At 48.1% G+C, this 18,300-nt stretch overlaps 1 protein-coding gene across 2 annotated transcripts in view; it reads left to right on the top strand.

The window, feature by feature from the left end:
• The window catches only part of FAM178B (family with sequence similarity 178 member B), a 109,989-nt gene that overhangs the window by 51,455 nt on the left and 40,234 nt on the right, over nucleotides 1-18,300 (top strand). For both annotated transcript variants that reach the window (XM_029936214.1, XM_029936213.1), the window contains one exon: nucleotides 12,596-12,710. In XM_029936214.1, the coding sequence (XP_029792074.1) occupies nucleotides 12,596-12,710 (115 nt within the window). The remainder of the gene's footprint in view (nucleotides 1-12,595; nucleotides 12,711-18,300) is intronic.

Consider the following 18,300-nt stretch of genomic DNA (forward strand, 5'->3'; position numbering starts at 1 on the left):
GTGGGGCTTGAACTCATGAACCATGAGATCATGACCTGAGCTGAAGTTGGATGCTTAACTGACTGATCCACCCAGGTGCTCCAGTTTCTTTTGACATTTTGGCTTACAACTCTTGCAGTTCTTCTGCTAAATTTATTCCTGAGTATTTTGTTCTTTTTGATGCTATTAGAAAATGAATTGTTTTCTTAATTTCATTTTCAGATTGTTCATTGATTATGTACTGCTCTATAATAGGTTTTTACATGTTGATCTTGTATCCTACAGCCTTGATAAAACCCCTACTTTGCTGATACTTAAAAAAATTTTTTTTAATGTTTATTTTTGAGAGAAAGAGGGAGACAGAGTGTGAGTTGGGGAGGGGCAGAGAGAGAGAGGGAGACACAGAATCTGAAACAGGCTCCAGGCTTGAGGCTTGAATTCATGAACCAGGAGATCATGACCTGAGCTGAAGTTGGCCACTTAACCAACTGAGCCACTCAGGTGCCCCTCTTCTTCAGCCCCTTAATATGGTGAATTACATTGACTGATTTTTTAATGTTTATTTTTGTATCTTTGCATTTGGGAATAATCCTACTTGGTTATGATGTATTAATTTTATATGTTGGAGTCAATCTGGTAAAGTTTTGTTGAGAATTCTTAACATTTATGTTCACTAAAGATATTAGTCTGTCGGTTTCTCCTTCTGGTTTTGGTGTCAGTAATACTGGCTTCATAGGATGTGTTAAGAAGTATTTGCTCTTCTTCAGTATTCTGGAAGAGTTTGTGTGGAACTGGTATTATTTCTTCCCCAAATGTTTGATAAAATTAGCCAGTGGAACCATCTGGGCCTTGAGTTTTCTTTATGAGAAGATTTTTTAATTATAAACCCAATTGTTAAAAATACATATGTGGCTATTTACATTATCTGTTTCTTCTCCAGTGAGTTCTGTTATTTTGTGTCCATTTCACCTTAGTTGTCAAATTTATTGGCATATATTTGTTCATAATATTTCCTTATTATTTTTTTAATGTCTGTTGATCAGCGATGATGGCTCTTTCTCATTCTGATACTGGTAATTTGTTTTTTTCTTCCCAGTGAGTTGGATTACAGGTTTATCACCTTTACTGATCTCAAGAACCAGCTTTTGGTTCCATTGATTTTCCTTATAACTTCTCTGTTTTTGTTTCATTGATTTCTGCTTACCTTTATTTCCTTTCAAATTCTGCTTATTTGGTGTTTGATCTGCTCTATTTCCCCCCAATTTTTTAGATGAAAACTTAAATCATAGTGGCACTCTTTAAAATTATTATTAGTGTGTCAAAAGTAGCTCAAACTTGGGGCACCTGGGTGGCTCAGTCGGTTAAGTGTCCAACTTAAGCTCAGGTCATGATCTCATGGTTCGTGAGTTCAAGCCCTGTGTTGGGCTCTGTGCTAACCGCTTGGAGCCTGGAGCCTGCTACAGATTCTGTTCCCCTGCCCCCTGCCCCTCCCATGCTCATGTTCTTTTTCTCTCTCAAAAATTAAAAAAATATTTTTTATAAGTAATCTCTACACCCAATGTGGGACTCGAACTCACAACCCTAAGATCAAGAGTCACATGCCCTACTGACTGAGCCAACCAGGTGCCCCATAGCTCATATTTTTTAGGTTTTTAAAAAAATATATTATGTACATGGCATATTAGCATCACAGTACATTTGTAGAGCTTATAAATGTATATTTGTTGGAGGTATAAATTTTTAAAACTTTAATGATAGATACATACCATCAAAAAAGTTTTGGAGAACAGCAAAAGTATTCTTTGATCAGAGCTGCAGGCTGACACCTTGCTGGGAATTTTGACACATCGTGGGAACATGGGGATGCGTAATAGGTGACAGAGCATAGGATGGGATGGATAGAGTGGAGACAGGATGTCTGACAGCCACTCCTTTGGGAAGACCCCTGCAGCAGCATGGAGCAAGCAGGACACAGATGGAGCTTGGCCATCAGACTAACAGAGTCCTCACCCGAGTGGCCAGCACTGAGCACTCAGGATTATTTTCGGAGTTGGCGTAATAACATAGGTGAGGCACCTGGTATATAGTGGACACTTAGAATATGACATCTGTTACCAAAACAAAAACGTATTTCTTTATGACTCAGATGTCATTATATAAACCAAAGGAGCGAAGCCACACAAGTATTCTGCTCTCTCTTCTTAATTTGTCTAGTTCTGTTTTGGCCATTTCTGTCTCACCCTGTTCTCAGATGTTTTCTCAGATGGTTTTTAAGCAGTCAACAACCCCTTAGTCTATAGATTCAGTTGACCATTTCTGCTCCTCAGTGTCTTATTGGGAGTTGTCCCCACTTCACCTGATCGGCCTCTCGTGGTGTTCGGAGGCTCCTGCTGGGGTGGTAGGAGGCAACCCACACAGAGCCTCCTGGAGCCTCCCCGAGTAGAGGCCCTGCCTGTGGACAGCTGCCCCTTGGGGCTCCATACAGATTCCATCTCCCGTGGTGGTGTGTCAGTCACCATCACACACAGGGAGCACGTCTGTGCTGGGCCCAGGGCCCGACCCTCTGCTCATGTGGGTGTAACCTTCACGGGGCAGGTACCTCTGTCCCCAGGCCAAGGAGTCAGGCTGGGGTCCAGCTGCACTCCTAATCCGCACATTGGTACTGTGAGAACACTGTGCAGGCCCAAATGAGCAGGCAAACACCATGAGGACCACCCTGAGGATCCCAGCCCCCAGCCCCCTCAGAGCTGTCATTTGCTGGGCATGGCCCCTTCAAAGTCTCAGTTGGAACCTGATGATAACAGTAATTCAACTTCATAATTGATCCTCCTTTTAAAAACGTATTATTGCCTGTTGTGATAATAAAAGTTGTTTCCTTGAAAATAGTAGTTCACATTTCTAGACAGCTTGTGCCAGGCACTGAGCCCAGGGCTTTGCCTATCTCGTTTAATCCCCTTTCCTCAGATAATCAGGTGGCCAGAAAGCCCAAACTTCACACTGTCTGTGTGGCACATGGGCTCTTACGTGGGTGGCTGGACCCTCAAGTCCAGCTCACTTTATCTTCTCTGCCGGGCTGTCTGTGCTCCAGCCTCCTTGGCCTTTTCTGCTCATCTCCCCTCTTGCTCTGGGGGCTTTGCACATATCGCTTTCTCTTCCCTGGATGGTATCTTCCCTCTTCTCAGCATCTTCCTAGCCTTTGCCTTCCTAACTCCATCTCTGCCCCTGGACCAGTGAGCCCCCCTGGCATAGCTTGTTGGGGGAGGTCTGCCCTGTCCTGTCCAGCCCTGTCCCCTCTCTCACTCCCTTTCCACTCTCTTTGGCTCTGGTCATAGTTGATGTGTGCATTATTTGACTCATCTCACCTCACCCATTAGGCTGTGAGCTCCAGAGCACACGGACTGTAGGCTTCACTTGTCTTTAAGTTCTCTTGAGTTCCTGGCAGCCACACGAGCCAGTGTACAATAGGACTCAGCTGGTATTCGTTGAGTGTGTGGCTGAGTGTCAGGGAATGTGTGCCTTGCCCGCAGCGGACATCGGCATCTTTTCCCACCAGCCCCTCTGATCGTGTGGTCGGTCAGTTGTGGAGCTGTGTGTGCAAGCCAAATGCCAGACCTGCTATCCTGTCCTCCGAGGTCAGAATGCAGGGACCCCAGTGGGACAGGCATGTGTGCATCACCCCAGCCAAGCTGGCATTTCCCTTGTGTCCCTGCCTTCTGGAGCATTTGCCTTCTGAAATGCTTCTCTGTCCAGCCACCTGTACAGCTGGGGGTCGTGTGCTGCTTCTCATGGCTGCTGCTGAGGCCCAACGGGGTCCACTTCTGGAACACACTTACGATAGTGCCTGGCACAGACTTTTAAAGCTCCCTGATTCTAATGTGCAGCCAGGAAGAGAAAGTGCCAGGTTATGAGGACTTTGGCCAAGTGCACAAACATCATACAGTAGTAATATGGTGAGCACTTGTTAATGTTTGTCTTTTGGACCCTGATCATAACATCCCCCAGGACTGTGTCTGAGCTTTAAAATATGCCAAGGCCGGGGTCCTGCCCTCTGAGATTGTGGGGTGCAGCCTGGGCAGGGACATTTTAAAACCTCCCCAGATGACTCTAGTAAACAGCCGAGTCTGAGGACCCCTGGGTTCCTGGGCCTTGGAGGCAAGGCTGGGAGCTGTGGGTGGGTGTACGTGGAATGGGGACCCGCTCTGTGAGTTTCTCCCCACACCCACCCACCCTCAGCATCCTCCAGAGCATGTGCGGATGAGACCCCCAGTGCAGTTCTGGTGCAAAGGCCATGGCTTTCATTAGCTTGCTGGATTCCCAAGGTGGCTACATTGTAGAATCACTTGGAAATTTTTTTCTTGAATTCCAGAGCCCAAGCCAGCCTAATTAAACCTCAGTCATGGCGGGTGGGACATAAGCGGCAGTAACTTGTGAAGCTGCTCCCTAAAGTGATTCCAGAATGTGCAGATGAGTCTGAGAACCACAGTATTTGGTTCTCAGCTGGCTCCTTGATCCAGAATGCAGCGAATACCACCATCCCTTAGACTGTGGGGATGTGCCTCCCACGGTGCTGTGTATGGAGGCCTTTTCCTCTGTTTCCTTTCTTTTTTTTAAGAAGTTCTTCATTTTTGTTATTGTTTTAGGACAGTTTCAGGCTTACGGAATATTTGATTGGAAAGCAGTACCCCCATACCCCCCCTCTTCTCCAGCGTACATAGTTTTTTCTACTACTGACATCTTGTATTTGTATGCTATATTTGTGAGGATTGATGAGCCGTTATTGATACATTATCATTAACTGAAGGCCATTGTTCAAATTAGGGTTCACTTCATTGTACATTTTGTAGGTTTTGGTGAATGTATGGCCTGTGTCCATCATTACTGCATCCTACACAGTAGTTTCACCACTCTGAACACTGCCTGTGCTCCACTTGTTCATTCCTCCCCCTCTCCCTCCAGACTCTGTTAACCCCTGATCTCTTTATGGTCTCTAGAGTTTGCCTTTTCCAGACATCCTATAGTTGGAATCATGCGGTACGTGACCTTTTTAGACTGGGCTCCTTTCACTTTGCCATATGTGTTGGAGGTGCCTTTTCATGGCATGATAGTTTATTTCTTCGTGTCACCCAACAGTGTTCCATTGTGTAGATGTACTACAGGTTGTTTATCCGGTCACCTCCTGAAGGACATTGTGTCGCTTCCAGTTTTTGACAAGTATAAGAAAAGCTGCTATCAACATTCACGTGCAGCTTTTTGTGTGGCTGTATGTTTTCAGTTCATTTATGTAAATACCAAGGGGCACAATTGCTGAATTGTATGGTAAGAAGTATGTTTAGTTTTGAAAGAAACTGCCAGGCTGTCTTCCAAAATGGCTGTAGTATTTTGCATTCCCACCAGCAAGGAATGAGAGTTCCTGGTGCTCCACATCCTCATCAGCATTTGGTTATCTTCAGTTTCATTTTAATCTAGGGATCAGGAATATTCCAGAAATCTCAGGTTCAGAAATCCAAAGTGAGAGAAAACCTGGTAGGCCATTCATTCAGGGATGTTACTGGGAAGCTCTTGGTTGAGTCTAAATCAGACTCAAATTCTTGCTTTTTAAATGTGAGAGGGTGGTTTGCTACTGCCTTCCTGAGTCATACTGAGGGGACCTTACATCATTAAAAATAACCCAAGAGTGCATACTGAGGTAACAAAGCAAGGAAGTGGTTGCCTGGAGTTGAGAAGTGACAGCTGGGCCTCTGGCAGCCATCCTGGACCATGAGGTGATCTTAAGAAGGAGAAGCACATGCCGAGAACAGTAGAGCAGAAAACAGGCACCCGAGATCCTCCAAATCAGTCAGATCCCTGTACCAGTGTGGCCCACCCACTTCCACACTTTTTCATCAAAGAGAAATAAAATTTTAGCTTATTTAAGCCCAGTAGTTTTTTGTTTTGTTTTCAGTCTTTTTGTCATTTCCAGCAGAACCTAGTTCTAGCAGCTGTGAGCGGTTCAGTGGTTTGGCACAATACAAGTCTGTCCTACACAAGGGGCCAGGAATGCGCACTGGTGTTAAGTGACACCAGGCAGCGGTATGAGTTACAGAGGGCAGGAGAGAGGAGAGGTGGCCTGGGGACGGCATCCCCTATCCTGTTCACACCATCACTCCCATGAATAAAAGGTCTAGGGGCTGACTGAGACCTGTAGGGGGGGAAGGGAAGGGAGGCTACGTGGGAGTGTGTGTGGATGGGTAGTGTGTGTGGCGAGTATGGGTGTGTTATGTGTGTGTGATGGTATGTGCAGTGTATGTGGTATGTATGTGTGTGTTGGATGAGTGGTGGCTGTGTCTGGTATGTGTACAGATGGGTCGTGTGTGCATAGTGAGTGTGGATGTGGTACAGGTGTGATGAAGAAGTGTGTCTGGATGGGTGTAGTGTGTGTGTGTAGTGAGTAGGATGTGATGTAAGAGTAGATGGGTGGTGTGTATAGGTGTGTATGTGTGTGTGTAGTAGGTAGATGGGTATGTGAATGTATATGTGTGTATGGGTATATATGTGTGTGTGGATTTATGAGTGGGTGTGGGTATGGTGAGTGGGTGTATAAGTGAATATAGGAGTGTGTATGTATGTGTAATGATGGGTGGATATAGAGTTGTGTGTGTGTGAAAGTGTGTGTGATGGGTGGGTGTAGGGGTGTATATGAGTGTGTAATGGGGGTTGGCATAGGAGTATATGTCTGGGGGTTGGTGGATATAGGGGTATATATGTATGTGTGAGAGTATGTGTGTGGTGGTTGGATATAAGTGCATATATGTGTATATGTGAGGGTGGGTGGGTATAGGGGTGTGTGTGTGTGTGTGTGTGTGCACTGGGTGGGTATAAGGGTGTATATTTGTGTGAAGCTGTGTTTGGTGGGTGGATTAGGGGTATATATATGTGTATGAGGGTGTGTGGTGAGTGAATATGGGGGGGTGTGTGTGTGACGGTGAGTGTGGTAGGTGGATATAGGGGTGTATGTGAGGGTGAGGGTGGATGTGGTGGATGGAGAGAGGGGTGTATATGTATGTGTGTGAGGATGTGTGGTGAGTGGATATGGGGTTGTATATGTTGTATATGTGAGTGTGTGAGGATGTGTGTGTGTGGTAGATAGATGTAGGGGTGTGTGTGTGTGAGGGTGTGTGGTGGCTGGATATGGGGGTGGATATGTGAGGGTGTGTGGTGAGGGGATATGGGGGGTGGATGTGTGAGTCGGGGGAGATGGGTGCGTGCAGGCTGGGTTACAGCAAGGCAAGCGGGAGGTTGTGGGGGCACTAGAGGGAGGGCCTCAGCTCGGGGAATGGGTAGAAAAGGGAAAATGAAGAGGTCAGTGGGGTGGGTTGCATGGCAAAGAAGGGATAAGAAGAGACTGGAAAGGATATGGGTAGATAGAGGGATCTGGAGAAGGAGCCAGTGGGCATGAGAGACGAGAAGAGAAGGTGGGTCAGACCTTACCCAGCTACCCAGTTACCCAGAGCCCTACCCAGGCACATAGATATCTGTGGTGAGAGGCGGCGTCCGGGTCAGGAGAATGCTGGGCTCCATCCTGTTTTGGGGGCAATGATATGTGTGTGTTTTTAAGGTATGGACTTGACGGAATTTTGTGTTTTTACCACATACATGGATCCCTTTGATAATAACATCAATCGGTCCTCCTAAGACCAGTTGTTCCCCTTTGCCCTTCTTCCTTGCCCCAGTCTGCAGGGTGGGTGTGATGTGGGCAGGCTGGGCAGAGGACCCAGAGGGGGTCCCACAGGCTTCATGCAGGATAGAAATCAAAGTGAACCAGGAGGAAGTGAGAGCAGAGTTTATTGAGCAGCGTAAGGGATAGAGTATAGCACACGGAGTGTCTAGGAGACTCAAGAAAGGAGAGTGAGCCTCTCCTTTGCTCAGGGTCTGGGGGCTTATTGGGAGGGGGTGCGGGTATCCTCTCAGGCACCCAGGAACCAATCAGAACAAGTACAGGGGTCCAGGTGTTCTACATAAGTCACTTATACTCTGGAGCCAGGGGGTCTTGGCGTCACAATGTCTACGTCAGCCGTTTGGAAAACATACATGATGACCCACCCACCCGGACCCTCCTTAGATGTTATCTGCTGTGCTGGAAAACTGCAAAGAAATCATTAACTCCTTGACCTTTACAGTTAGAACATCCATTCTTTATACTATAAGGCATGTGCAAGGTGGGGCAGCAGGTCCTAGCAAGAACAGACAGGAAAAGGAGCAAAAAACAGTTCTCCCTCGGAGTCTTTTCAGTGTCCTTGTCTCAGGTGGGTCCCCCTCCCTCTCTCTGTGCTCCTGCCCTCACCCCTCTAGCACCCGGGGCTCCAGGCTGGGCCTCAGTCAGCAAGGAATGGCAGCCTGGCCGAGGGTGCACCCTGGGCTCCTCCTTCTATCTGTAATTGCCCCCCTGTAGCATCACAGCTGCGTTCCTCCCCTGCCATTTATGCCACCAGTGTCATTCTGCGTATTTATTTTTCACATGTCGTGTCTGTTTCCCTGCTAAACCATCAGCTCCGTGAGACTAGGACATTGTCTCTTTTGTTCGCAGCTGGGCCCCCAGCATTTAGAACAACACCTGGTGATCAGTTACCATTTACTGGGTGCATATAAAGTTTAAATGAAAGGCTAAGGCCGATGGACTAAAGCGGGTGATATTTTACAAGTGTAAATTTAAATACAAAAGTGCAAGGAAGCGCCAAGGTGGCTTAGTCAGTTAAGCGTTTGACTCGATATTGGCTCAGGTCATGATCTCTCAGTCATGAGATCGAGCCCTATGCTGAGTGTGAAGCCTGTTTGGGAATCTTTATCTCCTCTCTCTCTCTCTCTCTCTCTCTCTCTCTCTCTCTCTCTCTCTCTCTCTCTGCCCCTCCTCTGCTCACACACACTCTCTCTAAATAAATAAACATTAAAGAAAAAGTGCAAAGGGAAGTTAAGTAATTGGGGAGGATTAGAAATGGTAAGATGTGTTGAAAAGGACACCTACAAGCCCAAAATGGTGTCACTTAGGCCAATTCACCAAACCAGGGCTTAATACTAACCTAATAGCAGTTTTAGCCTCCCCTGAAGTGTCAGTCTATGAATCAGGAATTGTGTGATAGGCACTCCAGAGGTAATCTGTCTGGATAATAAGACCTCCTGCCCTTTCTCACAGAAGAGCGGTGACCTTGCTTGGAACATTCCTTTCTTTTACTGACAACTTTCTTGCCCCACCCTCCTTTCTCTAAAAACCTGCCGTTTTGTACAACTCCTTGGAACAGCCTCTGCCTGAGAGGTGGGGTGTTGCCTGGTCCATGAATCGCTGGTTCATAAAGCCAATTCAATCCTTAAATTTACTTCATTGGATTTAGGTTGGGTTTTTGTTTTGTTTTGTTTTTTTAATTTATTTATTTATTTTTGAGAGGGGGGATCAAGAAAGGAGAGACAGAATCCCAAGCAGCTGATAGCGCAGAGCCCAAGGGGGCTCGAGTTGACAAACCCATGAGATCATGACCTGAGCCAAAACCAAGGGTGGGACGCTTAATTAACTGAGCCGCCCAGGGGCCCCTGGATTTTGTTTTTTTAACAGATTGTAAGCCTCCCCTAAATGCTGTGAGTCTCACACTCCAGTTGGGATCTGCGCTCAGTCTGATGGGTCAGTATCTTACTTTCCTTTAGGAACCAGCACCCCCGCCCCCTCCATTGAGGGTGATGGAGAATTGTAGGGTCTCTAAGATGGTGTCAGGGAATCTGGACCCAGGGACGTGGTTGGCCCTCTCAAGGCAGCCACCCCAGAATATTCATCATTAGCCATTCAATTTAGAGGACAGGGAGGGGGGTGAAAAAGACCAGAGCCCCATGGACCCTGTGCCCTGTATCTGACTGTTAAGACCCAAGATGGGAGCTGGTGGGTGAGAAGCCGTGACAGAGGCCTAGGAAGGGGAGCTACTGGGCCAGCACATCGAGTGGAGGAGGAGGAGCTTCTTGGGATGTATGTGGTTTTCCCATTCCCTGCAAGTGGTGCCAGAACGGAGGCGGTGGTGTTACGTGAAGTAACGCTTCTTCTGAGGCACAGATGGAAAAGTCACTTTTATTTTAGGCCAGTGCTTCTCTTCCCCTGCCTTCCCCTGAAGCATCAGTTCCATCCCAGGAGAACCACCTCAAGGGATGCTTTCAGACTCACAGTCTCTAAACAGAGCCCAGATGTTCAGGGCTGTTAGCTGTGCCATTTAAAAAGTCGCAGGTCCCCGATGCTCCCCTGGAGAGTCACTTCAAATGACTGTGGTGTGGGTGTGGAGAAACTGAGTTAGGGAGTTGGAGTCGGTTCTGTGTCAGCTCTCTGGAAAACCCCCTCTCGGGACGAACAGTGCTCAGGAAAAGCTGAGCACATGGCCTACTTATAGGCAGTGTTAATTATGGGCTCTGGAGCCTGTCGTCGCTTAACCAATTTTCAGGGCTGTTGATTGGTTTATCCCGAGGCATCCCAGGCCCCTGCTCTGAAATCGCTCCTGACACATCAGCCTGGTCAAGCTGTGGTGTGGAGTATTACTGGGTCGGGGCAGGGAAGGGGGACAGTAGCCGGCTCCAGGTTTGAAGCTGGTGGCACCTGTGCTGCTGTTCCCAGGGGGTCTTTAAGCAGCTGATGCACCTGCACGGGCCAAAGAGCAGTGAGAGGGTGGCCGTGCACAGCACCCTTTGGAGTCCTACACTGCTGGCAGGCTGTTCCCACCCAGCTGGACCTCCAGGGCCTCACCGAGGCTGATTCTCCTTGCACATGCCTGGAAAGTTCATCGGCCTGCCCACACATGCGTGTGCATACATGCACAGTCCCCCAAGGGCCCTAGTAAACAGTTCTCTCTCTCTAGTGGAATCTCATTGCGTTTTGCAGACTTCATTTCTTCCCAGCTCGTTTGTGCAGTGGGCAAGGGGTATCATTACTCTTACTTGTTAAGTTGCCCGAGAAGGGGAAAAAAAAAAAAAACCACAAAGTTTTTCCTCCTCTAAGAGTCTAATTACTTGTTGGGTGAGCCCCGACCCATATACATTTCCAGAGAGTAAGACACCCAATGCCAGCAGAAAAGATGTCCTTGGACAGGATTCAGAGACCCCTTGACGACCATTCCCCCAGCTGCTGGCTCTGCAGCCATGCCAGAACGTCTCTCGGAGTTTAGGATGCTCTGTTTCTTTCCTTGAGTCACTGGACATGCCATGCTGTTTCATGCATCTGTCTTTGTCATTTCTGTCCCTTTGCCCATTACTTGTGCCTTAACTCCTTACCTTCCCCACTCCCCCTACCTCTAAGCAACTCCCCCTCTGAATAGGCTCTGCACCTGCTCTACCTGCTTTGGTTGGTTTTGAGCACATTCCCTTGTATTTATTTATCTGCCTAGCTCCCCTCCCTCCTAGGCTGTGAGCTCCCTGAGGTCAAGGTCTCCACCCAGCCACCTTTTAATCTTGGGCATCTGACATGGTTCCAGCCCATGGGGGATCCACTGAGATGGGCCTCTTGGAGGGAATGCACACCCCCAGAATGGCAAAGGAGCATATGCTACTAATGTGCTCCTAGCCTAGTTTCCAAGTTCCTGATTCTGACGCATCACCTGCTGTCAAATTCAACATTTGTCAAGGTTCTTGACACTGCCAGCTTATCTTGTGGCTGGTCTTCAGGTTCCCTTTTATTTAGGTACTACTCAGTCAGGTTTGTTCAGGATTCTCTCATTCAGCTTCCCCACCCACCAACCCCTCCTCTAGGCACTGGGTGTGCAGGGGTGGGGGTAGGGGGACATTTACATTTAAACAGGGAGAGACAAGCAAAATTAATCAATCAATAAGATAATATAGAAGAATGATAATGTGGGGACATGGACTCCACCCGTTGGTGGGATGTGGAAAGGTCACCACACAGATGAGTGCATGGGAAGGAGACACTCTTGCAGCCATCTTTGGGAAATCGGGATCCTCCACATTGTCTTTTGTTTTTCTAGCTTCCTGGTTCTGAAAATGCCCTTAAGTAGTCTGACCCAAGAAAAGCCTCCCGAATACATAAGGTTTTCCCTCTCTGTTGATGCAGTCAGATTATCATTCATGTTTTGTCACACCAGTCGAGAGAGAATGGTACTGTGAGCTCCAGCTGGCTGCAAAGACACCCCCCAGGCTGTGGAGAGTGCACTCAGCTGGAATGGTGGACCTGGGAACACCCACATGTTGCAGCAAGGGCTGTGTCGAATCAGCAGGAGGCTCAGAGCCGGCCTCAGTCCTTCGTGGCAGAGGTTCTGGGGCTGCAGAGACTCTCATGTCTTCTGCATCTTGCAGTTTTGAGGCCTCCGGCTTATGTGTCTTCGTCTGGATCAGTTCTGGGCAGCTCAGTGCTCTGCTGGAGCCCTTGCGCTTGAAGGTAGCCATAGCTTGAAGACAGGAGAACATGAACAGCCAGGTTCCCAAAGCTCCTGCAAGTGTCTCAAAGCCGCTGGTTGTGTGATTCCTCCAGAAAACACTTGTGGTGCCAGAGAATGCAGACCTGGGCCCCCTCGGGCCAGGGGCTGTCATCCCCCACCCTCCCATGGGAGCCGTGTAACTGTCCTCCTCTGCCGTCCCTGACTAACCCTGCTCTCCCTTGGCCTGACAGATGGAGACAAGCACTTGTGGTGCCCCTCCCTGCAAGAGGTCACCATGGCGGTTCGCAGCCTGGGAGCCTGCAGCCCTGCTCTGGGCCTGCGCGAGCCCTGTCAGCACAGTGGGGGGTGAGTCCTGGCCTGGCCTTGCTGTCCTTTCTCATTTGTTCAGCAGCTCAGGAACTCACTTCAGACCTGTCAATTTGGATATATTTAATATATGTGCAGGTTTTCCCATATCAGTTACACCTCAGTTAAAATGTTAAAAAAAAAAAAAAAAAAAAAGCAAAATATTACCCCAAAAAAGAGAGATTCATTCTTCTAAACATTTATTCATGCTAGGAAATATTAAAGTATTTCCTATACTGGGGAGATGAGAGGGGAGAAAAAAAATCATAAAGTATGTCCTGTTCTATGAAGGTAATACAACATAACAGGCCATTCATTGTACAAAAGTATCCATTTCATTATTGTTTGTGGCATCCTCAGCTCCATGAGCATTTATAAATTAAAAAAAGGTGAACACCTCGGTGGCTCAGTTAGTTAAGCTCAGTTCATGATCTTACAGTTTGTGGATTCAAGGCCTGCATCAGGCTCTGTGCGGAGTGTGGAGCCTGCTTGGGATTCTCTCTCTCCCCCTTTTGCTCTGCCCCTCCCTCATCTGGGCACATACTCTCTCTCACAAAAATAGATGAACATTTAGAAAAAAAGAGGAAAGATTTCCTCTGATTATTGTATAAAATTATGTGTATTTTGGAGGGGGGGGAGTAAAAAAAAATTCCCAAACTTGAGCACTAGCCCACATGGTGAGACAGAGTCATTACAGAACAACCACACACAAGTACCCGTGGATATGAGTATCATACCATGAATGGCAAATGGTGAATGTTTGGATAAATGACTGTGCTTCCAGCCTGGGGGACAGAAGAAGCAGGCACAGATGAGTCTTGCTGCTTTGGCTGACATCTGTTCTTGTCCCTTGGTGACTCAGAGCCCCCAGTGCCCCTCCTCTTCTAGGACATGTCCCAGTCTCTCTGGTCTACCTCTAAGTCTCAATATTAGCCCATTATCTAATATCAACCCATGGCCAGCAGGACACAGTTTTACATGTGATTTCCACAATAGCCAGTTTTGTTCTGCGGGTGCCCCCTTTATACGCTGATCTGGGTTGGGGGGTGCTAATTTGCATATGCCTTGTCCCTGCCCTCTAGGAGCAGAACAATACAATACATAAATGACCATTGTTGGGTATAAAAGCATTATATGTTATAAACTTGTTCTACAGATTATATTACATTCAAATTCCTTCTTGACAATTCTTTGAGAACATACAATAGGGTATTTAGAGTTCCGGACAGGCAATTACATGGGAGCCCACCCCCACCACCCTGGTGACAATCTTCTGGCCCCCAGAGGTGCAGGGACCCTTACACTTGCTGTTGCAGGCAGGCGGGTGTTCCTATGCAGGGAAGGCCAGAGTTTCCTTAAGAACCTGTTCCACGACTGTGTTTAGTAATTGCCTGCCAAACCAAACCAGACCAAACCACACTTGTCTGCTATAAATACTCCGCGCATGTGCCAGCCTGCCTTGCTCCTGCCCCTCTCCCTTCCTGTGGAGTTCCATGTCTGGTGTAATAAGCCATTTGCCTTTTCCCCAACATAGAACTTCAATCACACCGCCTTCTAGAATGAGTCCAGGAAAGAATTACACTTAGACAAATGCAGGTTGGGGGAAGGGCGCGGGGGCCCTGAGGAGTTCAGAAGAGCTATTTCTAACTGTTGTGATAAACACTTATTGTCCACTTGGAAAGTGAGAGGTGCCACTGGACATATAACCACCCAATTTACTCTGCACTCTGCAAAGAGCCACCTTCTCCCCTGCCTTCTCCCTTCCTCCTGAGTTTGATGTCTTTCTGCTCCTTAGGCTTCAGTACAAAGCCATCCTCTTTGGAAGCCACAGGGGGCAGATGGGCATTAGAACTATGTCTGTTTAAATCTGCCACCTCAGATCCTTGGGAACACAAACCTCAGCATGCATTACCAGGCAGTTGGCCCTAGGTAAGAGGAAGGCAAAGCCATATTGTCCCAGAGTGTTCCCAGAGCTGCATGATCACATTCCTAGATGTGCCGTTTGGACAGCCTACCTCTTTCCTTGGTCCTCACACTGTTGGCACCATCTCCCCACAGAGGAGTCAGAACTGGCCCAGAGGATCTGGCCAATGGCTTCCGGAGTGATTTCCCTATTGTGACCCTATAAGAACAGGCTGGGACCGCCTGCCAGCCACTCAGCCTAGGGAAGATTTTCTGGCTGAACCCAGCCTCCTGAAAAGCAAAGAGGGGCGCCTGGGTAGCTCAGTCAGTTAAGTGGCCGACTTCAGCTCAGGTCATGATCTTGCAGTTTGTGAGTTCAAGCCCCATGTCAGGCTCTGGGCTGACAGCTCAGAGCCTGGAGCCTACTTTGGATTCTCTGTCTTTCCCGCTCTCTGGCCACCCACCCGCTGTTCACACTCTATCTCTTAAAAATAAATAAATGTTTAAAAAAAAAAAGAAGAAAGAAAGAAAAAAGCAAACATACACATCTTGGAGACCCTCTGGTGATGTCCCTGAGATGTGGGGTAGCTCAGGTTGGTTAACTGGGTTGCTGGCTGGCTGCTGCAGTTGGGGAAGCTCTGGGAGTCAGGGAATTGAAAGACAGCTCTTCTAGACTATTCAGGAAGCACTATGCAGGTTCTGGTGTCTCCTCCATCAAGTGCATGTCACCCTTCATGGACACATGGGCCACAAGAAGAACATCAGGGCAGGCTGCCTTTTCCTCACTATCCTCATCCAGTTCCTATCCAAGCTCAGGCTCATCCCATGCCACGTGGCTCCATATCTCCCACTGCTCTGTTGACTTCCAGGGATGTCCCGATCTAGGGCTCCCCAGCAGAACAGTTGCTCCGGGGCTCCTTCAGGGCACTCACAACGGCCTCGTAGTGGCAAAGGCTGGAAATGATGGTTAAGATGTCTCTGTACATGGCCCCACAACTGGACTACCTTTTTAGTTTCTACGAGGAAGACCGGTCTTTCACCATTTGTTCTTCATCTCAGATTTTGTTGAAACCCTTCACCATATCCTCGAATGCTTCAAGATTTCCTCACAGAAAGATGCAGCCCTTCTGCCATTGGCTCATGTGATGGTCCCTCGGCCTAGTGACAAGGGAGAAATCAGGAGGATCTGTGGGGACAAAAGGGCAGAAGAGGGACCAGAGCATGAACACTGACCAGGAAGCAGAAGGGAGAGCTTGGGGGGCTGGTGCCACCCAGTTACACAGATACTCTTTGTCGGGTGCCCCAACCTCACCTGGGAAGGCAGGGAAGGTCCTTGGTAGTTATGGCTGGTTTTCCAAGCCTGCTCCCAGGTTACAAAGTCCAGCTGAAAGTCTCAGTCAGAGACATAGGACTGGCCGCCAAACTACCATAGCCTTGTACTGGAAACCTTCATCCACTTAGTTCTCTGAAAAGACAGCCTGGTCAGAGACCAAATGGGTAACCAATTGATGGTTAATCCATTGAAAGAGCATCCTGTCCAATGTGCAGGAGGCTGGTCACTGGCCATCTTGAGACAATGTAATTCGACCCAGGTAAAATGTACTTCTCTCTCCCTTTCCATTAGCTCAGCATCAGATCCTCTTTACAGCATTGACCTTGGCCCATAGAGCCTGGACAGCAGGTCCAGTTTGGTTTAGTGGTACAGGCTTAGGGGAGAGCACCCTGCTTACAGCCTGTATGGTGGAGCCCTGACCACTGGATCCTTTCAAGATGGCCCTCGGTTACAATGGTGGCCATGCTCCTATAGCTCTCTTACCATGCTCCTGCTGAGAAGTACATAAGATGTGCCCTTCTCACGATCACTGAATGAATGTAAAACAGCATCGTCATGACCCAAGCTCCAGTCCTGGATGCTGGCCACAGGCTGAGCTCTAACCCTGCCAGCCAGGGGGCAGGGCTGAAGGGAGGGGCAGGATGGATGAAGTGCTTTGTTCATGGAATCCAGTGGTGGGACTGTCCTGTCACTCTTAACCTGCTGAGTCCAAGAGGGGAGTGAGCTTGCCAGCTTGCCGTGAATGCCTGTGTTCTATGGCTGCCTGCTGGGAGCCTGGGGATGTAGGCCTGGGGATCAATCGATGCTGAGATGCAGATGTTTCAGGCAAGTGGTTCATCAGAACCTCGGAAAGGCAGGGAACAGGGACCGCCCCCCTCCCCATTCTGTTGCCTGCTGTTCCCAAGGAGAAGAGGCACAGGAAATGCTGGAGCACACGAGGAGGCTGTCCGCCGCCCTCTCCATTTGGGAAGATTGGCATTGCTTCCCAAGGAGGAGAGGGTTCTTGTCACAGCCACACACTTCCTTCCCCAGCTCACGTTTTCCACACTCCTCCTCCCTCTGGCAGCACCAGACTGTCTGAAAGCCCATTCCTCTTCAGCAGAGTCACGGTCAATTCTGTGCCTGCCTCCACCCTTTGGGAAGTCAAAGCTTTCCCACTCATGCTTCCATACCCCATGCATGCTCACAGTCTGGTGCAAACTAGAGCACCCTCATATACTGACACGGGCCCAGAAGGCACCCAGATGTGCTGACACGAGCCTCACCCATCCTCTGGCCCTAATAAATGCTAAAATCTGGGAAAATGGCCGAGCCCAGTCCTAGTCCCCCACCCCCTCGACTTTGGTTTGTTGGCATCAGTTTCCCAGGCACCCAGAGATGGATTTCTCCTTCTTTGCCTTGGAAAAGCAGCACCAGTGCCAAGTAAAAGAAGAGCAGAGACTTCTCATTGGAGCACACAGGAATGGAGCTCTTCCTTCATCAGCGGTCAGGTGGCTACACTGGAGGCTGGTATTGCCAACAGTGTTGCTGTCATCAGTATCTTCATTTGTGGAGAGCCTGCTGTTTCCAGTAACTCCAGCCAGTTAAGAAGAGTGGAGAAGTGGATGAGACAGCACAGGGAGCCTGGTCATAAGCTCACCTCAACAGTATGCAGCCATTGACAGTATACATTTGACTGGAGAGAGAGAATCAGTTAGGCCAGTCCTGCTTGATTTTTATCCAATGAGCATATGCCTGGGAAGTTTGTACAAAGGTGGTACGACTCTGGTATCCACTGATGCCTCTCTCACTGTAAGGACCTTGCCACCCTGAGTATGACTCAGGTTTGGTTTTTGTTTTTTGTTTTTGTTCTGTTTTTGTTTTTTGGGGGGTATGACCTTAAGTTCTAACTTCATCTTGCCTCAACCAGATTTGTTTCCACACTAGGGGAAAACTGGCCATGCTAGGCTTATTGGTAGGCAGCCTGTTAGTGTGATGTCTTTGGAGGGGTTCTCAATGATAATTTTTACTCTTTCACCATATTACTTGCTGACTTTGGAAATTAGCCCCCATGTAAGCTACAATGTAGTGTACTTTTCAGTACGTGCAAAATGTCTCCATACCTGTATGGACAAAGAACTTTTTTGAGGAAGACTCTCTTGGGGCAATGGAGTATGATTTCCTGGTCTACAAGTCCCAGAAAACTAAAGCTGGAGGCCTGGCTATCTGAGAAGTAAGGCAGATGGTTCTTTTTCAGAAATACCAAATTAAAGCTGGGCTGTCTACTTAATAGGTTTACAACCTATTGGAAATATGTAAAAAAAAAAAAAAAAAAAAAAGAACCCACCCCCACACTGGATCCCAAACCCTTAGACA

Source organism: Suricata suricatta, chromosome 4 (assembly GCF_006229205.1).
Source record: "Suricata suricatta isolate VVHF042 chromosome 4, meerkat_22Aug2017_6uvM2_HiC, whole genome shotgun sequence".
Classification (NCBI taxonomy): Eukaryota; Metazoa; Chordata; class Mammalia; order Carnivora; family Herpestidae; genus Suricata; species Suricata suricatta.